General features: G+C 36.6%; 1 protein-coding gene across 6 annotated transcripts in view; it reads right to left on the reverse strand.

Moving 5' to 3' along the window:
* The window catches only part of LOC150105337 (uncharacterized), a 409,874-nt gene that overhangs the window by 249,010 nt on the left and 139,926 nt on the right, over window positions 1-20,938 (reverse strand). For all 6 annotated transcript variants that reach the window (XR_016548478.1, XM_090394715.1, XM_090394718.1 and 3 more), the window contains one exon: window positions 17,700-20,725. Coding sequence is in view for 5 of the 6 variants with exons in the window: in XM_090394715.1 (XP_090250841.1) it covers window positions 17,700-20,725 (3,026 nt within the window). In the remaining variant the exon portion in view is untranslated. The remainder of the gene's footprint in view (window positions 1-17,699; window positions 20,726-20,938) is intronic.

Raw genomic sequence — 20,938 nt, forward strand, 5'->3', positions numbered from 1 at the left:
TTCTTTCTAACACCGTTGACAGCATTCCTAAAATCTCTTCAATGCTTCTAATTCTGGTGATAAAATGTGAACAAGTGGTCGAAATGTAGCCTGACTGAGGTATTATAAAAATTCCAAATGCCTCTGCATTCAATTGCTAATGGAAGGAAAGTCCTCAAACAAAACAAATAACAAGGTGAGATCTTTCCAAATTAACAGATTGGTACATTTGCTAAATGCTTTTGTATTAAAAAGTTAAGAGGTTTTTATAAAGGAAAAAACTCAGTTATTGTAGGATCTACAGATTTACTAGCCAACTCTGGCACTGTCATTTCAATCATTAATGGCTCTAGGAATGAAAAAATAGTTTTACTAGAGAAAAGTGCTGTTCTACATTTTCTTTCCAAGCTACTATTTCATTTTAAGTCTATGCTTTGCTTCTAAATTCAATAAACTATTATAGATGCTGTAACTTCTTGTACGTGAGAATGACAAATCCCCCCCTCCAATCTGAACTCTTCAAACACCTTTTCTCTCCAAAGATCAAAGCCCCGAGATTTCAACGTCCACTACATCAGCTGGCTGCCTCCTTCCAACTGCACAGATCAAGAAAGCAGAGACTTTTGCAATCATAAATGATCTCACCCAAATTGTCTACATGCCTTCGTGTATAGAGGCTTAAGTGCTGTGAAGACATAATGTTGGAGGTTTAATGGATTTTTTACAACACTCAGAAAGGATTAAAAAGAATTTAATACTGCCTATATTTCGTCCCAGTCACTAGGACATCTACGGGGATTACAAAAATAACTAATGTAACATAACACAAATATCATACAATACTAAGCTCAACCACGTGGGTGACACTAAAGTCCAATCTAGGTGGAGCACCCTCTAAGGGCGGTTGTAGGTGGACTGGAATATAAAGTAGGATCTCTGGTGATGAGTGTTTCCCAAATTTTCGGAAGCTTAATGCAACCGTATTTATTAAGATTTGGTTAATTTCTAAGAGCTGCTGCTGCTTCTAAGAATAGTCTCTCTTTCTTGAATTTGCTGTGATGGAGCATGGTGGTTTTCTTCCATGATACTCTGTGGGTGGTGTCCAAGACATGGTCAGCCAAGCCTGAATGACCATAGTTGTGTTTACAGATGTAAGACTTGTATTCCTCTATGCGGATGGATGCTGATCTGCCTGTCTGTCCAAAGTACGCCAGCTTACAGGAACAGGGTACTTTGTAAACTCCAGGCAGAGAGAGAGAGGAGGGAGCTGATCTTTTGTAGAACGGATAAGGGTAGCAAGTTTGCGGTGGGGTTTATGTGCTGTGTGTAGGTTGTACTTTTTTAGAATCTTGGCTATTTTTTCGGATGTGCCACGGATGTAGGGTATGGTGATGGCATTTTTAAATTCTTGTTGGGGCGGTTCCACTGGAACAAAGATTGTGGGCTCTCTTGGTAAGAGTTTTAATAATGCCATATTGTTGAGAGGAGTGGTGGTGTGAGAATTTGTGAATGTATCTGCCTGTGTGTGTGTGGGTTTTCTGTATACAGTGAAGGCAAATATATCATTAGGCAGGCGTGTGACTAAGGTGTCTAGGAAGGGTAAACAATTGTTCTTTTCCTTTTCCATAGTAAACTGGATTCTTGGATGTAGGCTATTGAGATGACTGAGGAAGGAGTCTAATGTGTCTGGGCCATGAGGCCAAATAGAGAACACATCATCTACATATCTTAGCCAGATAGAAGGTTTGAATGGGGCTGAGTCTATGGATCGTTTTTCAAAATCTTCCATATAGAAATTAGCAAGGGGGGAACCCATGGCAGTTCCCTCTATCTGCTTGTAGATTTTGTTCTTCCAAGAAAAATACCCCAGAGTTAATGGCAAAGGAAAAGAGATCTAAGATGTAAGAAGGGAAAACTTTTTGTAAGAGAGATAAGGTGTCAGTTAAGGGAATATTAGTAAACAAAGAGGAGATATCAAAGCTTACCAATATGTCTGTTTTATTCAAGATTAAATTTTCTATGAGGGCTTTAAAGTGGGTCGAGTTTTTTATATAGGAAGTGGACCTTCCAGTGAGGGGGGGGGGGGTGTCAGAGAGTTGGCCAGCTGTTTGGACAGTCTGTAGCAAGGTGCATTGGTAGCATCTACTATAGGTCTGAGTGGCGAATTGGGTTTGTGGATTTTTGGTAAACCGTAAATTCGGGGGGGATGAGAGCAGAAAGGTTTAAGTTTTTTCGTGATGTCGGAGGGCCAGGAAGATACTTTTTTAAGTAAGATTTTTAATTTTTTAACTTGTGTTTTTGTGGGGTCGTGTTCTAGTGGGATGTAGGTAGCGCGATCGTGGAGGATAATATTCATTTTGCAATTGTATTCACTGGTATTAAGAACGACTGTGGCATTACCCTTATCCACTCTGGTGATGACGATCACAGTATCAAAAAAATAATTAGTTCCTCTCCCATTCCCAGTCCTTCTCGTCAACAAGATTTTAAAAATGCCATCACCATACCCTACATCCGTGGCACATCCGAAAAAATAGCCAAGATTCTAAAAAAGTACAACCTACACACAGCACATAAACCCCACCACAAACTTGCTACCCTTATCCGTTCTACAAAAGATCAGCTCCCTCCTCTCTCTCTCTCCCTCCCTGGAGTTTACAAAGTACCCTGTTCCTGTAAGCTGGCGTACTTTGGACAGACAGGTAGATCAGCATCCATCCGCCTAGAGGAATACAAGTCTTACATCTGTAAACACAACTATGGTCATTCAGGCTTGGCTGACCATGTCTTGGACACCACCCACAGAGTATCATGGAAGAAAACCACCATGCTCCATCACAGCAAATTCAAGAAAGAGAGACTATTCTTAGAAGCAGCAGCAGCAGCTCTTAGAAATCAACCAAATCTTAATAAATATGGTTGCATTAAGCTTCCGAAAATTTGGGAAACACTCATCACCAGAGATCCTACTTTATATTCCAGGCCACCTACAACCGCCCTTAGAGGGCGCTCCACCTAGATTGGACTTTAGTGTCACCCACGTGGTTGGGCTTAGTATTGTATGATATTTGTGTTATGTTACATTAGTTATTTTTGTAATCCCCATAGATGTCCTAGTGACTAGGACGAAATATAGGAAATATTAAATTCTTTTTAATCCTTTCTGAGTGTTGTAAAAAATCCATTAAACCTCCAACATTATGTCTACATGCCTACCAAAATACCAGACAAGTGGTTATCCTTGATATCTCCAAGGCTTTAGATACAGTTCAGCAAAAAAAAGTCTGTTGCCTGCTATCTGCAGTCTAGCAGATAGCAGGAAGATGTGATATGTCTCTAATATCTCTTCATCCATTTGAAAACCAGGTAATGAAATCTATGCACAGTAGTTGGCCTAATCAAAGCCTTATACAATGGAAAACCAGAATCTTTTTACTTCTACAAGTAAGTATCTATCCTGACAATTCTGGCAATGTGTCCTCTAAATTTTTGATCCTCATCCACCATTACCCCACAAGATCTCTTATTTCCTCCAACTCTAACAAAATATTCCCACTAAGTGTAAACTCTACTTCTACCTTTGTTTAAAAACTTACATTCTGCAACATTAAATTGGCATCCCCACTCCTGTGCACATTCACTAAGTCTATTCAAGTCTTCTTGTAAGGCGAAATCTGCTCTACTCCTCATACTTCGCCCTAACTTTGCATTATTTGCAAACAACTGAATAGCCCCATTCAAATTCAACACTATACCATTAACATACAGGTTAAACAGCAATGACCCCAAAACAGACCCCTGAGTCCCACCACTAATGACTTTCCTCTTACAGGATGCTGCTCCCTTATACATAACTTGCTGATGCCTACCAGATAGCCAAGCTTCAATCCAATGCATTAGTCTAATATCCAGTTTATCATGTAGTAATCTATCAAAAGCCTTTGCAAAATCTAAGCACACTAATGTGTATCGATCTTCCTTTGTTGTCCAATGAAGCTATCACCTTATTGCAATAAGTAATAAGGTGATAGCTTCACCTTATTAGTAGAACACTAACACATTACCTCCCTTAAGCAAATCTGTGCTGTCGATCTAAGATACTTAATACCATTGTTGTCAACCAAATTCTGGATCCCAGTTCTCACTAGCCTCTCCAATACAACAACACGTGGCATTCAGATTGGGCTATAATTTGATGCTTGAGTTCTGTCATCTCCCTCATGAAGCAGTACAATCTTGTCATTACACTTCTTTGGAACTTGATCTAATGTAAGACTCATATTAAACAAATATACCAAGGCAGATGACAATTCTCTGGCATTCTCTCAAAATACATAGTGATATATCATCAAGTCCTACATCCTTATTAATATCAAGTTTGCTTAATTTCCCATATATCTCTTTCCTACTCAGAGTCAGTCTCTGCTCCTCATCATCCAAGTCCAAATCTCCATGTTGTACCATTCATATGGGAGAAAGACCTTTATGAACTGTTCATTAAATATTTCAGCTATATCCTTCACAACAGTTATCCTTATTACGTTCTCTCCTAGCAGTGTCATCCTACTATAATCACTATATTTTTTTTTTCTACTAGCTACATACTAAAAGAGCTCTCTAGGGTTTATGACATCATTAGCTAAATGCTGCTCATATACTGCACTTTTGCTATCCTTACCAACCAAGTCACCCTCCTTGCCTGTTCTGCGTAATCCTCATGGAATTGATTATTACCACTCAATGTTGCCTCCATAATGCCTTCTTTCACTGTATCGCATGCTTAATCTCTTCATTTATCCATTTCACACCTACCTTATTTAACCTTCTGACCCTTGGAATGCATTTAAACATTGCTTTTAATAGATGGTTCTTGAATATCCCCCAAGCTGCATTGATCCCTTTTCCAGCTAACTCCTCATTCCATGCTACACCTGCAAGCTGTCACCTGAGCTCTTCATAATCACCAACTTTGTAGTTACACATATACCCTTTTCTCACAGAGGTCCCACACTGCTGGCAACCAACCAAGTAATCACTTCATAGTCACTCTTACCAACTGGAGGGTGATTTGACACTTCATTTATAATTACATCCTCTGATGAGATGATCAAATCCAAGACCTTCAAATCCTCGCATGCCCTGTTTTACATACTGTCTGAGGTAGCTGTCCCTTAAAAACTCGAGAAATTCATTTTCTTTACTTTCCAGTTGCTATCTCATCATTCCAGTCTATACTGACATAATTAAAATCACCTAATCTTTCACTCTCCTCTATAACTAGTGATATTCATCATTATGTCCAAATGAATCATTTGTTCCTACAACCACCACTAACTCTCTTATTTGTTTTCTTCTCATATCAAAAGCATAAATTATCTTGCTCATTTTCCTTCCTGGAATGAAGACCTTACGGACTCTCTCATTAAACCAAAGCTCTAATCATGGAATGTCCATAAACTGCTATTCTGCAGTCATTTGTCATCTCTATTTCTATTTTTTCTTTCATTCTATCATTTTACATTCTTTGTTTTCACTAAATGTTAATATTACTTTGCATGTTCCTCATTTTCTTTTTGAACAACTCTTTCTTCAAATCTTGCATTCCAGCAATTTTGCTCTCTGGTGTGCTCAATCTTGTTATTCAAAGATTATTTCCCAAGCTATTCAGATTCACTGTATTTATGATGTCTCTGTACACATGAAGAGAAAAATAAATTTATTAAAAACTTCAATATATTTTATCCACTGTTACACAGACATTGTCAGGAAGAGAATGTCCATTAGCTATATTCAAAACATGAATCACAAGATATAAATTATGTAGCATGTGCTTATTATCATGCGCTTTACAGGTGAGCTATCAGGAGAATGATAGCTCACCTGTAAAGGTGAACTATCATTCAGTTCAAAAGAATAAAATGAATACATTATATTCTTTATTATAATGTATACAGTTCGAATATACATTATAATAAAGAATATAATGTATTCATTTTATTATGAATACATTTCATAATAAAATTATGAAATGTATTCATTTCATAATTTTATTACAGTTCGAAAGAATAAAATGAATAGCTTCTGTAATTCAAAATTAAATACCTTATTCAGTGTTATAAAAATGTAAAAAGAAAATAAAAAATTATGATCAGTTTATTCCAGAAATTTAAGACTAGCATGCAATCAGAACAGTTAACATTTGGAAAATGTCAAAGTTTCAAAGAACAGATGTCCAAATTTAATTCTACTGGAATGAAGAATGTTGGTGTGGTTCCATGCCAGGATTCTTCATTCTCTGTATCTAATATCATTGGCATAGCAAGTATGCCAAACTTTTCTGATTCTATAAATTTAATGTATTCCTGATGACCCTGGATTTCAATCTTAGTGGAATATTCAGTCTGTCGAAAACAACAAATTGCCATAAACAGATAATTTTATAGACATCAGGCAGGTAGAGGTTGTTATTTGTCCTTGGTAGATGGTAGAAAAGAAGGCAGCTTACAAGATGGTTTAAAAGTAGTTGTATAGACTGCACTTGCAAAGAATCTATATGATTTGTTCTGATATGCCTTTAAGGTGAGATATAGAGATTTTCTTCATATCAAATTGTGGTCTGGGTGAGGGATGATTGACTGATTAGAGATTTATTGGCATGGACAGCAAAAGTCATAGTGCAAAAAACTAAAGGTGACCACAGTATTTAAGGTAATAACAAAAACATTAATTATTATGATTCAGGGCTCCATGGAATCAAAAGACTCATCATGGGAGGTCCTTCCTAGAAAACACAAAATCTATCATACCACTCCTTGAACTAATTGACAGTTCATGCTTTCACCACTCTATCAGGCAATGCATTGCATGGTTCAACCACCCTGCTCACAGCTTCCTTTCGTAACTTCCAGGGATGGCCCCTGTTCTTGCTGTTTCCCACTTTTCTGCCAAATAAAATAACTCCCCAGTGTCAACCCTGTAAGTACCTCTCAACAAGTTTAAAAGTCTCAATCATTCTTCTATCTACCAAACACTGTAGTCCACATTCCCTCAGCTGATTCTCATAACCAACATCGTATATGCCAGCCTGGTTGGCCGAGTGGTTAGCATATCTGCTTTCCAGCCAAAAGGCTGGGGGTTCGAATCCTGCCATGGATGTTTGTGATTGTCTGTGAAAATACTAGTGGTGGTGGTTGGTGGTAGATGGCATTGGTATAGATGATGAAGGTAGTTGCAGTTGGTGGAGTGAGTTGAGTGGTGGAGCTGGAGAGTTCTAGAGTAGGTACCCTCCCTTGACGAGTCTCTGGACTCCCTGGAGTTATGTAATTTTGGACTGCATGGAGGTGTTATGCAATAACAATAATCATAATAGTCCTGAAACCATCTTGTTATTTGCCTCTGTACCCTTCCTACAGTTAATTTATCCCATTTCACATCCTGGAGGCCAAATTTGAGAACAACAGTTCAAATGTGGTCTGATCAGGGCTTTATACAGTGGAAAGACAACTCTTATATCTTCAGGTCAGCATCCTTCTCAGTATTGCAGCAATCCTCTGGGTTACATTCATCACCTTTGTAATATGTTCCCTGAATTTCATATTTCTATGCAATCATCATCCCCAGATCTCGTGTCCCCTACTTCCTCCAATATAGCTCCTCCAGAGAATGTTGCCTCCCACTGATGTATCCCAAACTTCAAGACTTCACATTCTGCTACATTAAACCGACTTCCCCCACTCATTAGCCCATCTGTTCAGTTTATTCAAATCCTCTTGCAGGGCTGCCACATCTTCACTATTACTAATAACCCTTCCTAGCTTCATATCATCTGCAAACAAATGAATATCCACCTGCAATCCACTGATAATATCATTGATATAAAGGTTAAACAATACAGGTCCCAGTACTGAGCCCTGTGGGACCCCACTTGTAACCTTTTGCCTCCTTGATATTGCCCCACCATACACAACTCTTGGATACCTATCAGACAGCCAATCCTGAATCCAGTTGATAACCTGGCATTTAAACCTATGTGTTGCAATTTAAATATCAGCTTATCATGTGGCACAATGCCAAATGCCTATGCAAAGTCCAAAAAAAAAAAAAAAAAAATGGCAGAATATGCCTTTTCCCTCATCAACCACTTTTGTCATGTTATTATAAAAGGCAATCAAGTTACTAAAGCAAGAGCACTCCTTAACAAATTCATGTTGACTCTCACAGATAACATTACCCTCATCTGCCCAAAGATGTATATGGTCCCTCACTAATTTCTCCAAGATCTTAACTACTGATGAAACACAAACTGGTCTATAATTAGACACTTCTAGTCTGCTACTGCCCATATGCAATGGCACTATCTTACTTTCCTTAAGTATCTTTCTCATAGTCAGATTTTCATTGAAAAGCCAGGTCAATGGAGCTCTCAGTTCTTTAGCACATTCTCTCAAAACCCATGGTGAAATACTATGTAGTTCCACAGCTTTACTGACATCCAGAGTACTCAGTATTTAGAACACATTCTCCTCTTGCACCTCTAAACCTGCCCTATCCCTTTAATATTAAAACTTACTTCCCCAGGATGAACTACTCCAATAAAGTTGTTCAAAAATGAACAACTCTACTATGTCCTCTGCATCAGTCACTCTATTCCCATTTTTTCCCACAATGTCATTCTTCCACAATCATTTCTCCTCCTACTGGCCACACAGCTAAGATCCAAAGGAATTCCCTAGGATTTCCTTTGGATCTTAGTGCCAATCTCTTCTCATATTCCAGTTTCGCCTTCTTCAACATACTAGTTACTCTCCTGGCCTGAGTTTTATATTCTTCATGCATCTGCTCTACCCCTTTCCTTATATCTCTTCCATAACCTCTTTTTCATCTGCAGTTCCTGTTTGTCATCCACTTTACACCAAATTGTGTTCTCTTCTTCACTTGTGGAATACGTCTTACTATTGCTGCTGACAAATACTCGTTCACAATTTCCCAAGCACTAATGATATCTTGACCTTCCAATTCCTCCCTCCATGGAACTGCCCCCAAGTTGATATCTACGACTATTATAATCACTTATACTTCTACATATATTCCCTTCTCTTTTATACTCCTGCATGTCTATTCATCTTCCAAGTCAAAACCCCATGGTCACTCTCTCCAACTGAGGGAAGAGATGCCATCTCAGTTATAATAATTCCCTTATTACTATATGCATTTTCCTCTTCTCAATTTATACTGCCATAGTTTTAAAATCTCCCATAACAATCATTCTTCTTGCACTAAGCTCAACTGCCTAAACATCTGCCACTCCTCATCCTCTATGCTCCTTGGCTTGTAGCAACACCCCACTAAATATCCTGTCTTGCCCGCCTCTAGCTCAATACCATATGCTTTCAAACCCATTAGTGTCACTGCCTTCCAAAGCCTTCACTCTGAGAGGACAGAGTCATCACTTATCATAAGCATACTCCACCACTGCGTTTTTCCTTCTATCCTTTTGAAAAATGCTGTACCCTGCTACTTTATTCCTATTATTATATCATCTTCCATAATAAAGATAACATATCATGTTATGTACATAAAAAGCAAAGTTTGTTAAAAATTAAATTACGAAAAGTAGTATATATATATATAAAATAGAATTTATAATCAAATATGTTTGTATAAATTAATTCTTTTCAAAAGTTAAAAACTTTATACAACTAGTCCGAGTGTGCTTAGATCTCTTTAAGCATGTATGGCGCAGCCAGATTAAAAATTTCATTCCTTTCTCGAGTGATGTGCTAGCACTCCACCAATACATGAAGTCATTAAGAGACATGACAAACCCACCATGGAAGAATGCTGTTATGTTTGGTGCAGGTAATGTTGTCAACATTCATTCCAATAACACCCATAGTCTTTTTAATACACATACCAAAGGGACATGTAGCAGTCTGAAAAATGGGATATTGAGCTTCCCAAACAGAGAAACGATACTAGTCCATTTAGGATACTCTGAAAGAGACCATTTTTAGGACATAATTAAGAGACGACTGTTTTCTTCTAAGCAATAGAGCAAGTTCATTTGCTTCAGCATAAAGACTTTGAATGGGAGAAGCATGAAAAGCACCAGTAGATACTGGTATACCCTGATGATCGGTAGGAACTAATCATTGGCGTGTGCTCTCTCTTGCAGAACTGTAAACATGGGACACACAATCAAGCTCTGATTGTATAAGTGCACAATAAAGGAGGAGGAATAAGGGACATTGATCAGCACCCTATTATGTATAGGATATAATGCGAAGAGATCAATGCGTTTCTGCATTTGTCCATAAGTTGACAAATGTGTTTAAAGAATGTAGGCTTTCGTCAAAGGTAAGTCCCAAGAACTTGGCCTCTGGTACTACTAGCATAATATACTTAGTCCAATTTTTAAATATGGATAAAGAATATGTTTTAGTCAGAAGTGTACACAGGCACTTTTTTCTGATGAAAACCTGAACCTGTTACTAACAGCCTGTGAAGAGCTGGAGATAAAAAGAGAATCTGTCTTTCAGTTACCCTCATATTTCAGAATTGCCAGTAAATTGTGAAGTACGAGGTGTGACAATTTAATTGCCGGAATGGCTGTGTAGTGTCGCACGTGTCATGATTTGGTTAGAGTCACATGAGTAATTGTCTTTATACATGTTTTAACTAATGTGTGCATAAACCTCAAGCCAAAAGAGCCATTTGGTAGTTGGCTATTGCAAAAACAATAGAGATCTGTGCGCAAACTTTGGCATAATGTGTGATCGAAATTTGGAGCAGTGTGTTAACATCAAATTTTGTGTGAAAATCAGCAAAACTGCTACTGAAATGTTGGAGCTGTTGAAAGTGGTGGATGGTGTGGATGTTTTGAAAAAGTCAAGTGTTTTTGAGTGGCATAAGAGATTCAAAGGTAGGCAAGATGTGAATGATGACCCCAGAAGTGGGCAGCCAAAAACAAAAATGATGGACTTAAATGTGAACAGAGTGCAAGATTTGGTACGGTCTGACAGATGATTAAGTATGTGATTAACGGTTGATGATTTGCAAATGAATCGAGAAACAGTCAGGGTAATTTTAACTAAAGAAGTGGGTATGTGAAAGATTTCTGTTCAGTTTGTGCCTCAGATCTTGATGGATGAACAGAAGAAGTGGCAGCTTCAAGTTGCAACTGATCTTTCTGCAAATAAGCACGTTTCCAAGAGTAATTACGGGTGACGAAACCTGGTGCTTCCAGTACGGTCCCAAAACAAAATGCCAAGCATGCAGTGGAAAACCCTGAGTTTGCCACATCTGAAAAAGCACATACATCACGTCCACAGTTCAAGACCATGCTGGTGTGTTTCTTTGATCACAAAGGGGGATAGTCCACTATGAGTTAACTGAATGGGATAAACGGTCAACCAACAGTGTTATTTAGAGGTGCTGAAAAGATTATGAAATTCTGTTTGGAGAAAAAGACCTGCATTGTGGTCTGACAAGTGGATCACCCATCACAACATTGCGCCAAGCCATAGTGCGCTCATCGTAAGAGAGTTTCTGGCCAAAAAAATCGATTACTAAATTTGGTCATCCTGCTTATTTGCCTGAATTATATTACTGGGATTTCTGGCTGCTTGCAAAATTAAAAACTGTGCTAAATGGACAAAGATTTTCTGACATCATTGATATCCAGCATAATGTGATAAAGAAACTCCAGAGTATTCCAGAAAAGGAGTTCTAGGCATGTTTCCAAAAACAGGAACACCGTCTAAACCAGTGTATAAATGCATAAGGGGACTACTTCGAAGGTAACAGTAGCAACTAATGTATAGTTCCGAATGTAGATTTTTTACAGGTGCATTCTTGGAATTAAATTGTCACACCTCGTAAATCAACATAAAGAGAATTGCTAACTGTGGGAAGAAGCTGTTCAGTGACTGAATTAATTTTGACAGCAAAAGTTGTCACACTTAAGACATAGCCTTATGGAACATCCAGTTCTTGATGATATGGATGAAATAAGTGCTTTCCTCTCAGAACTGGAAAACTCATCTAGGCAGAAAGTGATGGAAAGAAGTTTGTTGCTTTGTAAGTGCATTTAGCATTTTCTCCAATACCTTACAAAGACAGCTGGTCAGAGCAATAGGTCGATAATTGTTTAATTGTGTTGGATTTGTTTGTGGTTTTGGAACGGCAATAAAAATTGACTTATACTAAGAATGCAGAACTCTTCCCCTGCAAGTGTTCTAATGTTAAGTGAGTGAAGGAGATTCAGAGGTGATGGAAGATGTCTTATCATCATATAATGGATGTCACAACAGGTCTCACTGCACAGGAATGAGAGAGTAACAGTAATGTTTTTAGTTCCTCCTTAAGAAATGGGTTGATTGTATGGCTCTAGCCCATTTGTAGAAAAGTTCACCTGCTGTTTCTCTTGTTCTTTCAATATTAAAAATTCACGAGGATATGAAGCTGTTGCTGAGATTCTAGCAAATTTTTTTCTAGAAATGTTGGGAATGGCTTTGAGAGTTCAGTAGCAATATATCCATTATGGTCCAAGGTAGACCAATAGTATGTTCCATAAGGAGGGGTTTTACCCAATACAATATTTGAATTTGTTGTTTGATTAATAGAAGTACATTAGATCAAAAGTTCAGAAGTACATTAGATCAAATGTTAGTCAAAAGTAATCTAAGATTACTTTTGACTAATAGTAAAGTCATGTAACATAAGGTGCTTTGGCCACAGTACAGGAAAACCTCGCTTAATGCAAATTCGATATGCACGATAATCAGTTAGCACGATTGAGTGAAATGATACCATTTCCAGCTTTAAGCGAGTGATTAATCAGTTAACGTGATTTTTTTACATTATGCGAAATTTTTTGTCGCCAATCTGCAGTGAGCAGAAAAGCTGGAAGTCATTAAGAGACATGAAAGTGGTGCTAGCAATACAATAACTGTGCGAGACCTGGGATACAATGAGTCTACAGTTTGGACCATATTAAATAATATCATAGAATACAAAGAACAAGGAAATTTGCTACTGATTCTTTAAGCATGCAGATCACCCAAAATAGAAGCCATTTAATGATCAAGATGGGGCATCTTCTATCACTCTGGATTGAAGATTGTAACAACAAAAAATAAAACCCGTCCTTGTACAGGGAATATTCAGGCAAAAGCTCTCAATATTTTTACCTCATTGAAAGAGACCAAATTTCAAGATGAATATGAAAGCTTTACTGTTAGTTTAGGATGGTTTGCACATTTTAAAATCGAGCTGGACTGCATAACATAAGAATAACCGAGGAATCTGCTAGTGCTAATAAAGATTCTGCAGCCAAGTTCCTTGAAGAATTGCAAAGCATAATTTAGGAGGGTGATTATGACAACTGGCAAATATTCATCATCGACAAAACTGGTCTCTTTTTTGAAGCGTATGGCAACAAAAACTTTCCTGGCAAAAACTGAAGCATTTCAACCAGAATACAAAGTACCTAAAGATCATCTTTTATTTTTATGTTTTACTATGCATTGCTTCTTAATAAGGAGGCAATGCATATGCTTTAAACTCAAGCCTATGTTAGTTTATCATGCACAAAATCCAAAATTTACATTACTGAAGAAATCAGCACAAGAAATTGGATTTAATGAACTGGATAATGAAGATATGAGAAACGTGCTTGATTCCCATTCAGAACAGTTAAGCTAGAATGATCTTTAACTAGAAGAATAGCATGCATATGAAGAAGAAGATAAGGAGTGCAAACAAGAATAGAATATTATGACTAAGAAACTAACTGCAAAGGAACTTGAGCTAGTTTTCAATCACATTGAGTATGCTAAGGAAATTTTGTTTGATGCTGATCCTAATATGGAACGAAGCATCGAAGTCCACTGAAATCTTGATAAAGTAATTGCTAGCTATCGCATGACAAGATGAAAAAGTCGAGCATGATTCAAACATCTTTACTTAATTTTTTTTTGCGAAAAAGTAGTTCAATCAAATGTTGACATTAAATAAAAATTTAAGCAATTGATTTTTTATTAACTTTGATGATTTTATCCTCTAATAGAGCTTATACTGATTTTTTTTTTCTTCTAAATTTACACCAACTGGTGGATGAATTAATTGATGGATTAATTAATCACGTTAAGTGAGGTTTTCCTGTATGTTTGAAAGCAATGAAATTTGATGCAGGGTATCTACAAAATATACCCCGTGCTCTGTCCCGATCTCTTATGGCCGCTGAGCACATAGTTCCACTGAGGCTTTGGATATAATGGAAGCTGAGATGTTTTTGGAATTGCAGCTGTTGCTGCCTGCACAATAAGATCTATTACATACTTCATACTTTTGCCTGAAGAGAACTTTGTAAGTATGAATATATTATGCACCTTTGGTAGCAATGCAATCTGAGGTATTTTAGTGCAAGCACTATTGTATACAGCTCAGCTGTAAAATTGTTACACTCTAGTGTGAGGATATAATGTCTGGAAAGCCAACAGAAGATCCTATTAGGACCTCTGATTTTTACAAGCACAAAATCAGAATATTTGGTTCTATGAGCTTTGAAAAGCTCTGGTAGACAACAGGAGGGTGGAAAATTTTGGTAACCTGCTCAAAGGAAAGCTACATGCTGGCATGTATGATTACCATGTTGGAAGTGTGTTTTGTGGCATCTGAGCTAGCTCTACAGCTTGAGGAGAACTTTTATCTGCAAACCAAAAGGGTTTTATGGCAGTCTGTTGATTGTTATACACATTCTCCCAGGATTGGCTGTCAGGGATTTTATTTTCATTGCATATAACAGAGACAGATGTTAACATTAAAGCAATAAAGCTGGTTCACTTTCCTCGACATATAGACTTTGGAAGAGGTGATGTTTGAAATGATCCAGTTGTAATTCTAATGGCTTAATGATGAATAGGGTCTAGCTATTGCAGAATACTGACCAAGCACAAACACAAACTTGAAACCCACAATCAAGTTTTGATCTTATAAGTGCACAATACAGGTGGAGCAAAGAACATCTGCACTCAAAGAGGTGGTAGATAGGATGTGAAGGATGGTCACTGCTTTACAGTACTTGTCTCATCACCGACACATGCAAGGGAGGAAACTGAGTTTTTTGTCAAATAGGGGTCTTGAGAACTTGGCTTCTGGTACAACTGGGATTATTAATGTTTGTGATAACCAGAGTTCAGGATACAGACTATGTTTGCAGCACAAACGTTTCTGTTGTGAAATGAACCCGTCTACAAACATCCATTTGGAGAGATGGTTAATGGCCTGTTGCAGCTGTCTTTCTATGATCCTCATATTATATAAATGACAGAAAATGGTAAAGTCATCAACACAGTGAACATTAGTTACTGTCAGAGGAAATTTTTATGTTATCAAGTTGGCCTTGATTACAAAAAGTGACACGCAAGACTGAACCTTGTGGGATGCCTTCCTCTTGAATATAAGGTCATGAGAGAGCTGTTCCTACTCAGAATTTGAAGATTTGGTTAGAAAAGATGGTCTTGATAAAAAGAGGGAGATTCTCTCTAAAGCCGAAATTGTGTACATCTTTCAGTATTCCAAATCTCCAAGAAGTGCCATATGCTGTTTCCATATAAAAGTAAATTAATACATTTTAGGAAGGTATATCTAATGGATGCCTCTGGCCAGACCAGATGAAACTATCTTGCATCAACTACTGTTGATGCAAGATAGTTTCCAACTTCTTTGCTATTGAAATATTTAGCAAACCTATTAAGCCCCTTACATTAGGCAAACATCCTATTATGTAAAGAACACCATACATTTCATAGAAAACATCAAACTCATCACAATGGTTTCTAATGATATACTTGTAAGCCTGGACATAGTAAATCTGTTCACCAAGAACAGAAACCATACAACCACTGCAAGATCTCTTCCCACTAGACATAGTGGGAAGAGATATCTTTCAATACTACATCGACAGCAAGTTTTTTTAAATTCCAAGATGAATATTTTGAACAGAAGAAAGGACTAGAAATGCACTCTCTTCTCTTCCCATGTTAGCAAACCTATTCATGGAGTGGTTTTAAAAAAAAAAACCTTTCAGTATCAAGGAACAACCCAAAATTTGGCAAAGATATGTCAACAATATTTTCATCATCTGGCCTGGTTCTATTACCTAATTAGATGATTGTTACCTACTTTAACAACCTTCATTATCAAATCAAATTCACTGTTGAATTAGAGACAAATAGGTCTTTACCATTTTTTTGAATAAACTAGTTAAGGTATCTGAAAAAAATGCACACGACTTCTCTCTGTCTACAGTAAGCCAACAAACAGGATGTTAACTACATGCCACATCCCATTATAACCTGGTGCAAATATGGGCATCATCTGTTCCTTATGCAATAAGGCTCACAAAATTTCGACTAACATAGAACAAAGGAACCAAGAGCTAAAATACCCAAGTTTAATCCTACCAAAAAATAGCAACAATAGAACATTAATAAAAAAAAAAATCTTATTTCAACCTCCAAAACAATCAGATGAACAAGAAAAGCAAGACTTTAAGAGCAGCGATACTTCCATATATACAATCAGTTACAGATAAAACAGAAAGATTCCTTCACCGAGAAAATGTTGAGGTCTCCTTCTACCTTCCCCACAACCAACAAGTTCTCTTGAAAACCTCTTAAACCTCCACATCCACCACTTAAAAAACCAGGTGTTTACAAGATCAGCTGTAATTGTAGTTTACATTACACAGGACAGACAGGCAGAGGTATATGCTGATCAAAATACTTCAAGGACTTTGAGAATGAAAGAAGACAAATCAGGACTGGCAGCACAAAACTGAAACAAAACATCAAGTGTATGGTAACAAACAAAAATGCTCCTCAGGATACTGATTTTTCTCAAAAGTGTTCAAAGAATCAGCTGAAACGATGAAAAATCTTCTACAGTGCAAAAAAAAAAAAAAAAAAGGATGAGTTTCAATAATTAATCATGACACACTAGTATCTACCAGTGGTATACAACAATCCATGGACGAATAGCCAGCCTAATAGAAAATGCACGCTTCCCATTGTTATTCATGTTCAATATTTTCACTAGAGTTGCTAACTGTTACTTGTTTTATAGTGTTTTAGTTCATTCAAAAAATTATCCTGATGAAGCAGAACTAAAGAATTTCATGAACCTAGATTCGAGAAAATAATAAAATTAGTTTCATTTTATGTGATACTATATTTTTGAGGAAAAATACTGGAGAATATATTGCTAGTTAATAATAACTACCTTTTGCCAGGTATCCAGAAATATACACTGGTTAGGTAAAAAAATGTGAAAGGATAGAGCATTTCAGACATTAAGTTGATGAGGTTATTTTACAAGATTAATATGAAGGGATTATGAAAAGTGCAGAGAGAAAGAATAAGAGATCAGTCATTGTAGTTGTGTAAAAGTGTAGTGAAGAAGAAGAAGAAATGAGTAGTAAATTTCTTACATGGAGCACGGTAGATGAACGGAATGTGTGTCTAAGGCATGAATTTGTTTACGATTTAATAATATAGATATACAATGGTTGAGAAAAGACTTCTTGCATTAAGGCCAATGACTCCATAGAGCTTGGTTGTTAATAATACTGATTTCTGGAAAGTACAAAATATTTTAACATTATACAAATGATTAACTTTGAAAAAAGATAGATTTCATTTATTTAGTTAAATACATACTGTTTCTAACTCTTTAAGCTTCTGAAATAGCACTGGAATATCATAAATATCCACTTGGACAGAAGCATCCATTTGGTTTTCGGGTTTCGCTTGTATTTTAATGGCATTCTCATTGAAATCAGAGCTTTCATCTGCTAATAAATCCAGACCACTGGCAATATCTTCAAATTTCATGTCACTAACTCTCATATTCTGAGAATGATCACTAGCTGGTGGATGAGTAGAAAACATTTCAGATTTTTGAAATTCTTTACTTACACATTCAGGTTCTTCTGCTGTATTTTGTTCCAAATGACACACACCACTTGTAGCTTTTGATTCCTTTTCTGATAGTTCTTGTGGCACCAAATCCTCTGTAAACAGGAGATTATCTCCAATTTCAACATCATTAGGGTTATCTAATGAGGTATGTGGCAAAGATATTTCCATTATTTCTGTATATTCTCTCACAGCATTTAAGTCATCACTAGCAGGAACAATTGTATTCACTTTTTCATTTGTTTTTTCTAGTTCAGTATTTTCAATAACAGAAGATTTGTCCTTTTCCTTTTCTTCTGAACTATTATTTATATATGAATTAGATTTATCATTAATATCATCAAACATATATGGAGACTTTTCATCTTTTCCTACAGATGGTTTCTGATTAACTTGCCTTGGTGACATCATATGATTTTCCCAGAATATAAAATCAGCAGGAGGTTCGAAGTTATATGGAAAAATTTCTACAAAACTTGCAATATCACAGTTAACTGGATCACAAACAGGATGACCTATGGAGGAGGTGAATCTTTCAGTAACAGGGGAAGAAATGTTGTGCTCAGGACTTTGCTGGTGACTGACAGGTGCATCAATTTCTTCTGTAACATCTGTAACTACTGCTCCCATCTGGTAATCTTGAATATTTAATGGAACATCATTATCTACATAAATTATCATTTGAGCATATGGAAGTGAATGATGCTGAAATGGGATATCATAACCAAATGAAGTTAAGTTTTCCTTAAACACATTTATATTACTATGTGATGATTTATCACCAATTAATGAAAAGTTTTCCAAAAGTTCCATTCCTTTAGTTTTCAAACAATTTACACAAGTTTGCTGGTAACCTCTAAAAATAGGATAAGTATTCTGTCTTCTCAAATATGGATGATAACGTCTCCGAATTACATCTGGCGATACTGGTTTAGAATATAATGATGAATCATCTCTTACTTGTGTTGATCCATCTTGTTTTTTATTTTCTTCATTATCCCAATCTGTTTCGAGTTTTTGAAGATGGCCAACATCAAAATCTTCTGATGAATGGGAGATTCTTTTGGCAGGACTAGAATGCTTACTTTCCTGATCTTTCTGCTCATTTGAAGATGAATAATGTGTACTGAATTCAGCCTGAGGTGGTATAAAAGAATCTGGCTCTGACAATCCAAGCTGCCAGTAACTAACAACAGGTATCTGCGTTGATGCAGACGCTGTAGAATTTTCTGGCAGAGTAGCACTCATTTCTTCCTTTTTATTGGCTATTTTGAATTCTTTGAAATGTTGCGTTTCTGTCAACTTTGGATCAAAATTATATGGATAAACAAAAACAGATTTTGTATACAAGCAAACAACATGAGAATCTTCCTCTTCCTCCTCAAAATTTAATGTCACATATTTTGAAGTTGTAAAGTGTTTATCTTTTCCTTTTTGTATATTTAACGGGTGGCTTAAAAAAGGATAAGAGTCCTCTTCATCATCATCTTGTTCAGCAGCAATATCACAGGAAACACTTTTATCACTTGTACCATATTGGAGGTGAGTATGAATCTTTCTTTCTATAGTCGGAGGTTGTAGAGATTCTAATTCATCAGTTGGCAATTCTTTAGAGAGCTTATGATGTGGCAGTGAGTACAACTTTGACACTTTGTGTTGTTTGGTTCCACTGCTGGCAGTCTTAGATGAATGAATTTTGGGCAAAGCACCATAAGTTGCATCTGACCTTGAATTATAAGAGGACTGATATAAAAGTTGTTCGTCTGTGCTGATATTTGCAACATCTAGCACTTTTGAATTGCCATTGTTTGATTTCCCCTTTCCATCATTTGTACTTGTTGACAGATCATTGCATGTGGTCTTATCTGGGATGGAAGTACAAGCATCAAATATCTGTTTTTGTACTGTAATATCTTTTTCATCATTGTCTTTAATATCTTCATTTAATGATTTTGCTGATTCTTGACTGACATTAGATGCCATACTATATTCACATTCTGTTGAGGGATTTTCTGAGGCTAAACCAGATAAAGATAAAGTACCAGATTTCTCTCCTACAAGTACATCAGTAAGAGAAGTTTTGTGTTCACCTTCTAAAGCATCTGAGTAACTGTCATCTTGAATTGCTGAGTCAGACAAACTAATTTCCTCACCATATTTAAATAAATGATCTTGTGAGCCATCAACTGCTTGTCCTCTAAAAAATCTTCTTACAGATCTTGGAGATGAGTCAGTTTTTATTCTTAAATCACTTTCCTCCCAAAACTCTAAGTTCACAGTTTGAACAGCTGCATCCTCCGTCTTATGATGAACACTATAATCATTCTGTGTACTTTGAAGAAGTAAGGCATTTTTAGAAGTGACATTTCCTTCACAAGTCTGCTCCATTTGTTGTTGTTCATCATCTGTTAACTCATCATAATGGTGGCAGGAAACATCTTTAGCCTCTTGCTGTATATTAGAAACTTGCTGATTGCTTTTGCTGTCCTCCACCTCACATACGGTAGATGGCTCAGATGTTTCACTGTCCTCTTCAGTTACTCGCGATAAAGCATCCCATCTGTCTGAAACACTGCTGTTTAAGTTTTCAAGATCACCAGCTATTTTCACCATGTAGTCAGCGCATGGATCTTCAATGGATTCATTTTCTGTGGAAGACATACAGTCCTCTGGGTTAATCCAAGTAGTGGTATAATCTGTATTTATTTTCTTGTGTGATAGCCTTTCTTCATCATGTGTATGTTGTACTTTAGGATAGTCTTGAGAATCTAAGTCAAATTACAAAAAATAATAAAATTAGTATTAAATAAGAATAACTTAAATATTATATAGTGAATACTTAGATGCATTAAAATCACAATGCACCAGAAGAATACAGTACTCAAAAAGATCTTGAATGAAGCAACTTTTTTTTTACTGCATTTAGCAGTATATAATATGCTTCTTGATAAGAAATTATTCATTTTTTCATCGATATTTTA

This window comes from Typopeltis vanoorti, chromosome 6, assembly GCF_054136105.1.
Source record: "Typopeltis vanoorti isolate ZY-2024b chromosome 6, IOZ_Tvanoo_1.0, whole genome shotgun sequence".
Lineage (NCBI taxonomy): Eukaryota > Metazoa > Arthropoda > Arachnida > Uropygi > Thelyphonidae > Typopeltis > Typopeltis vanoorti.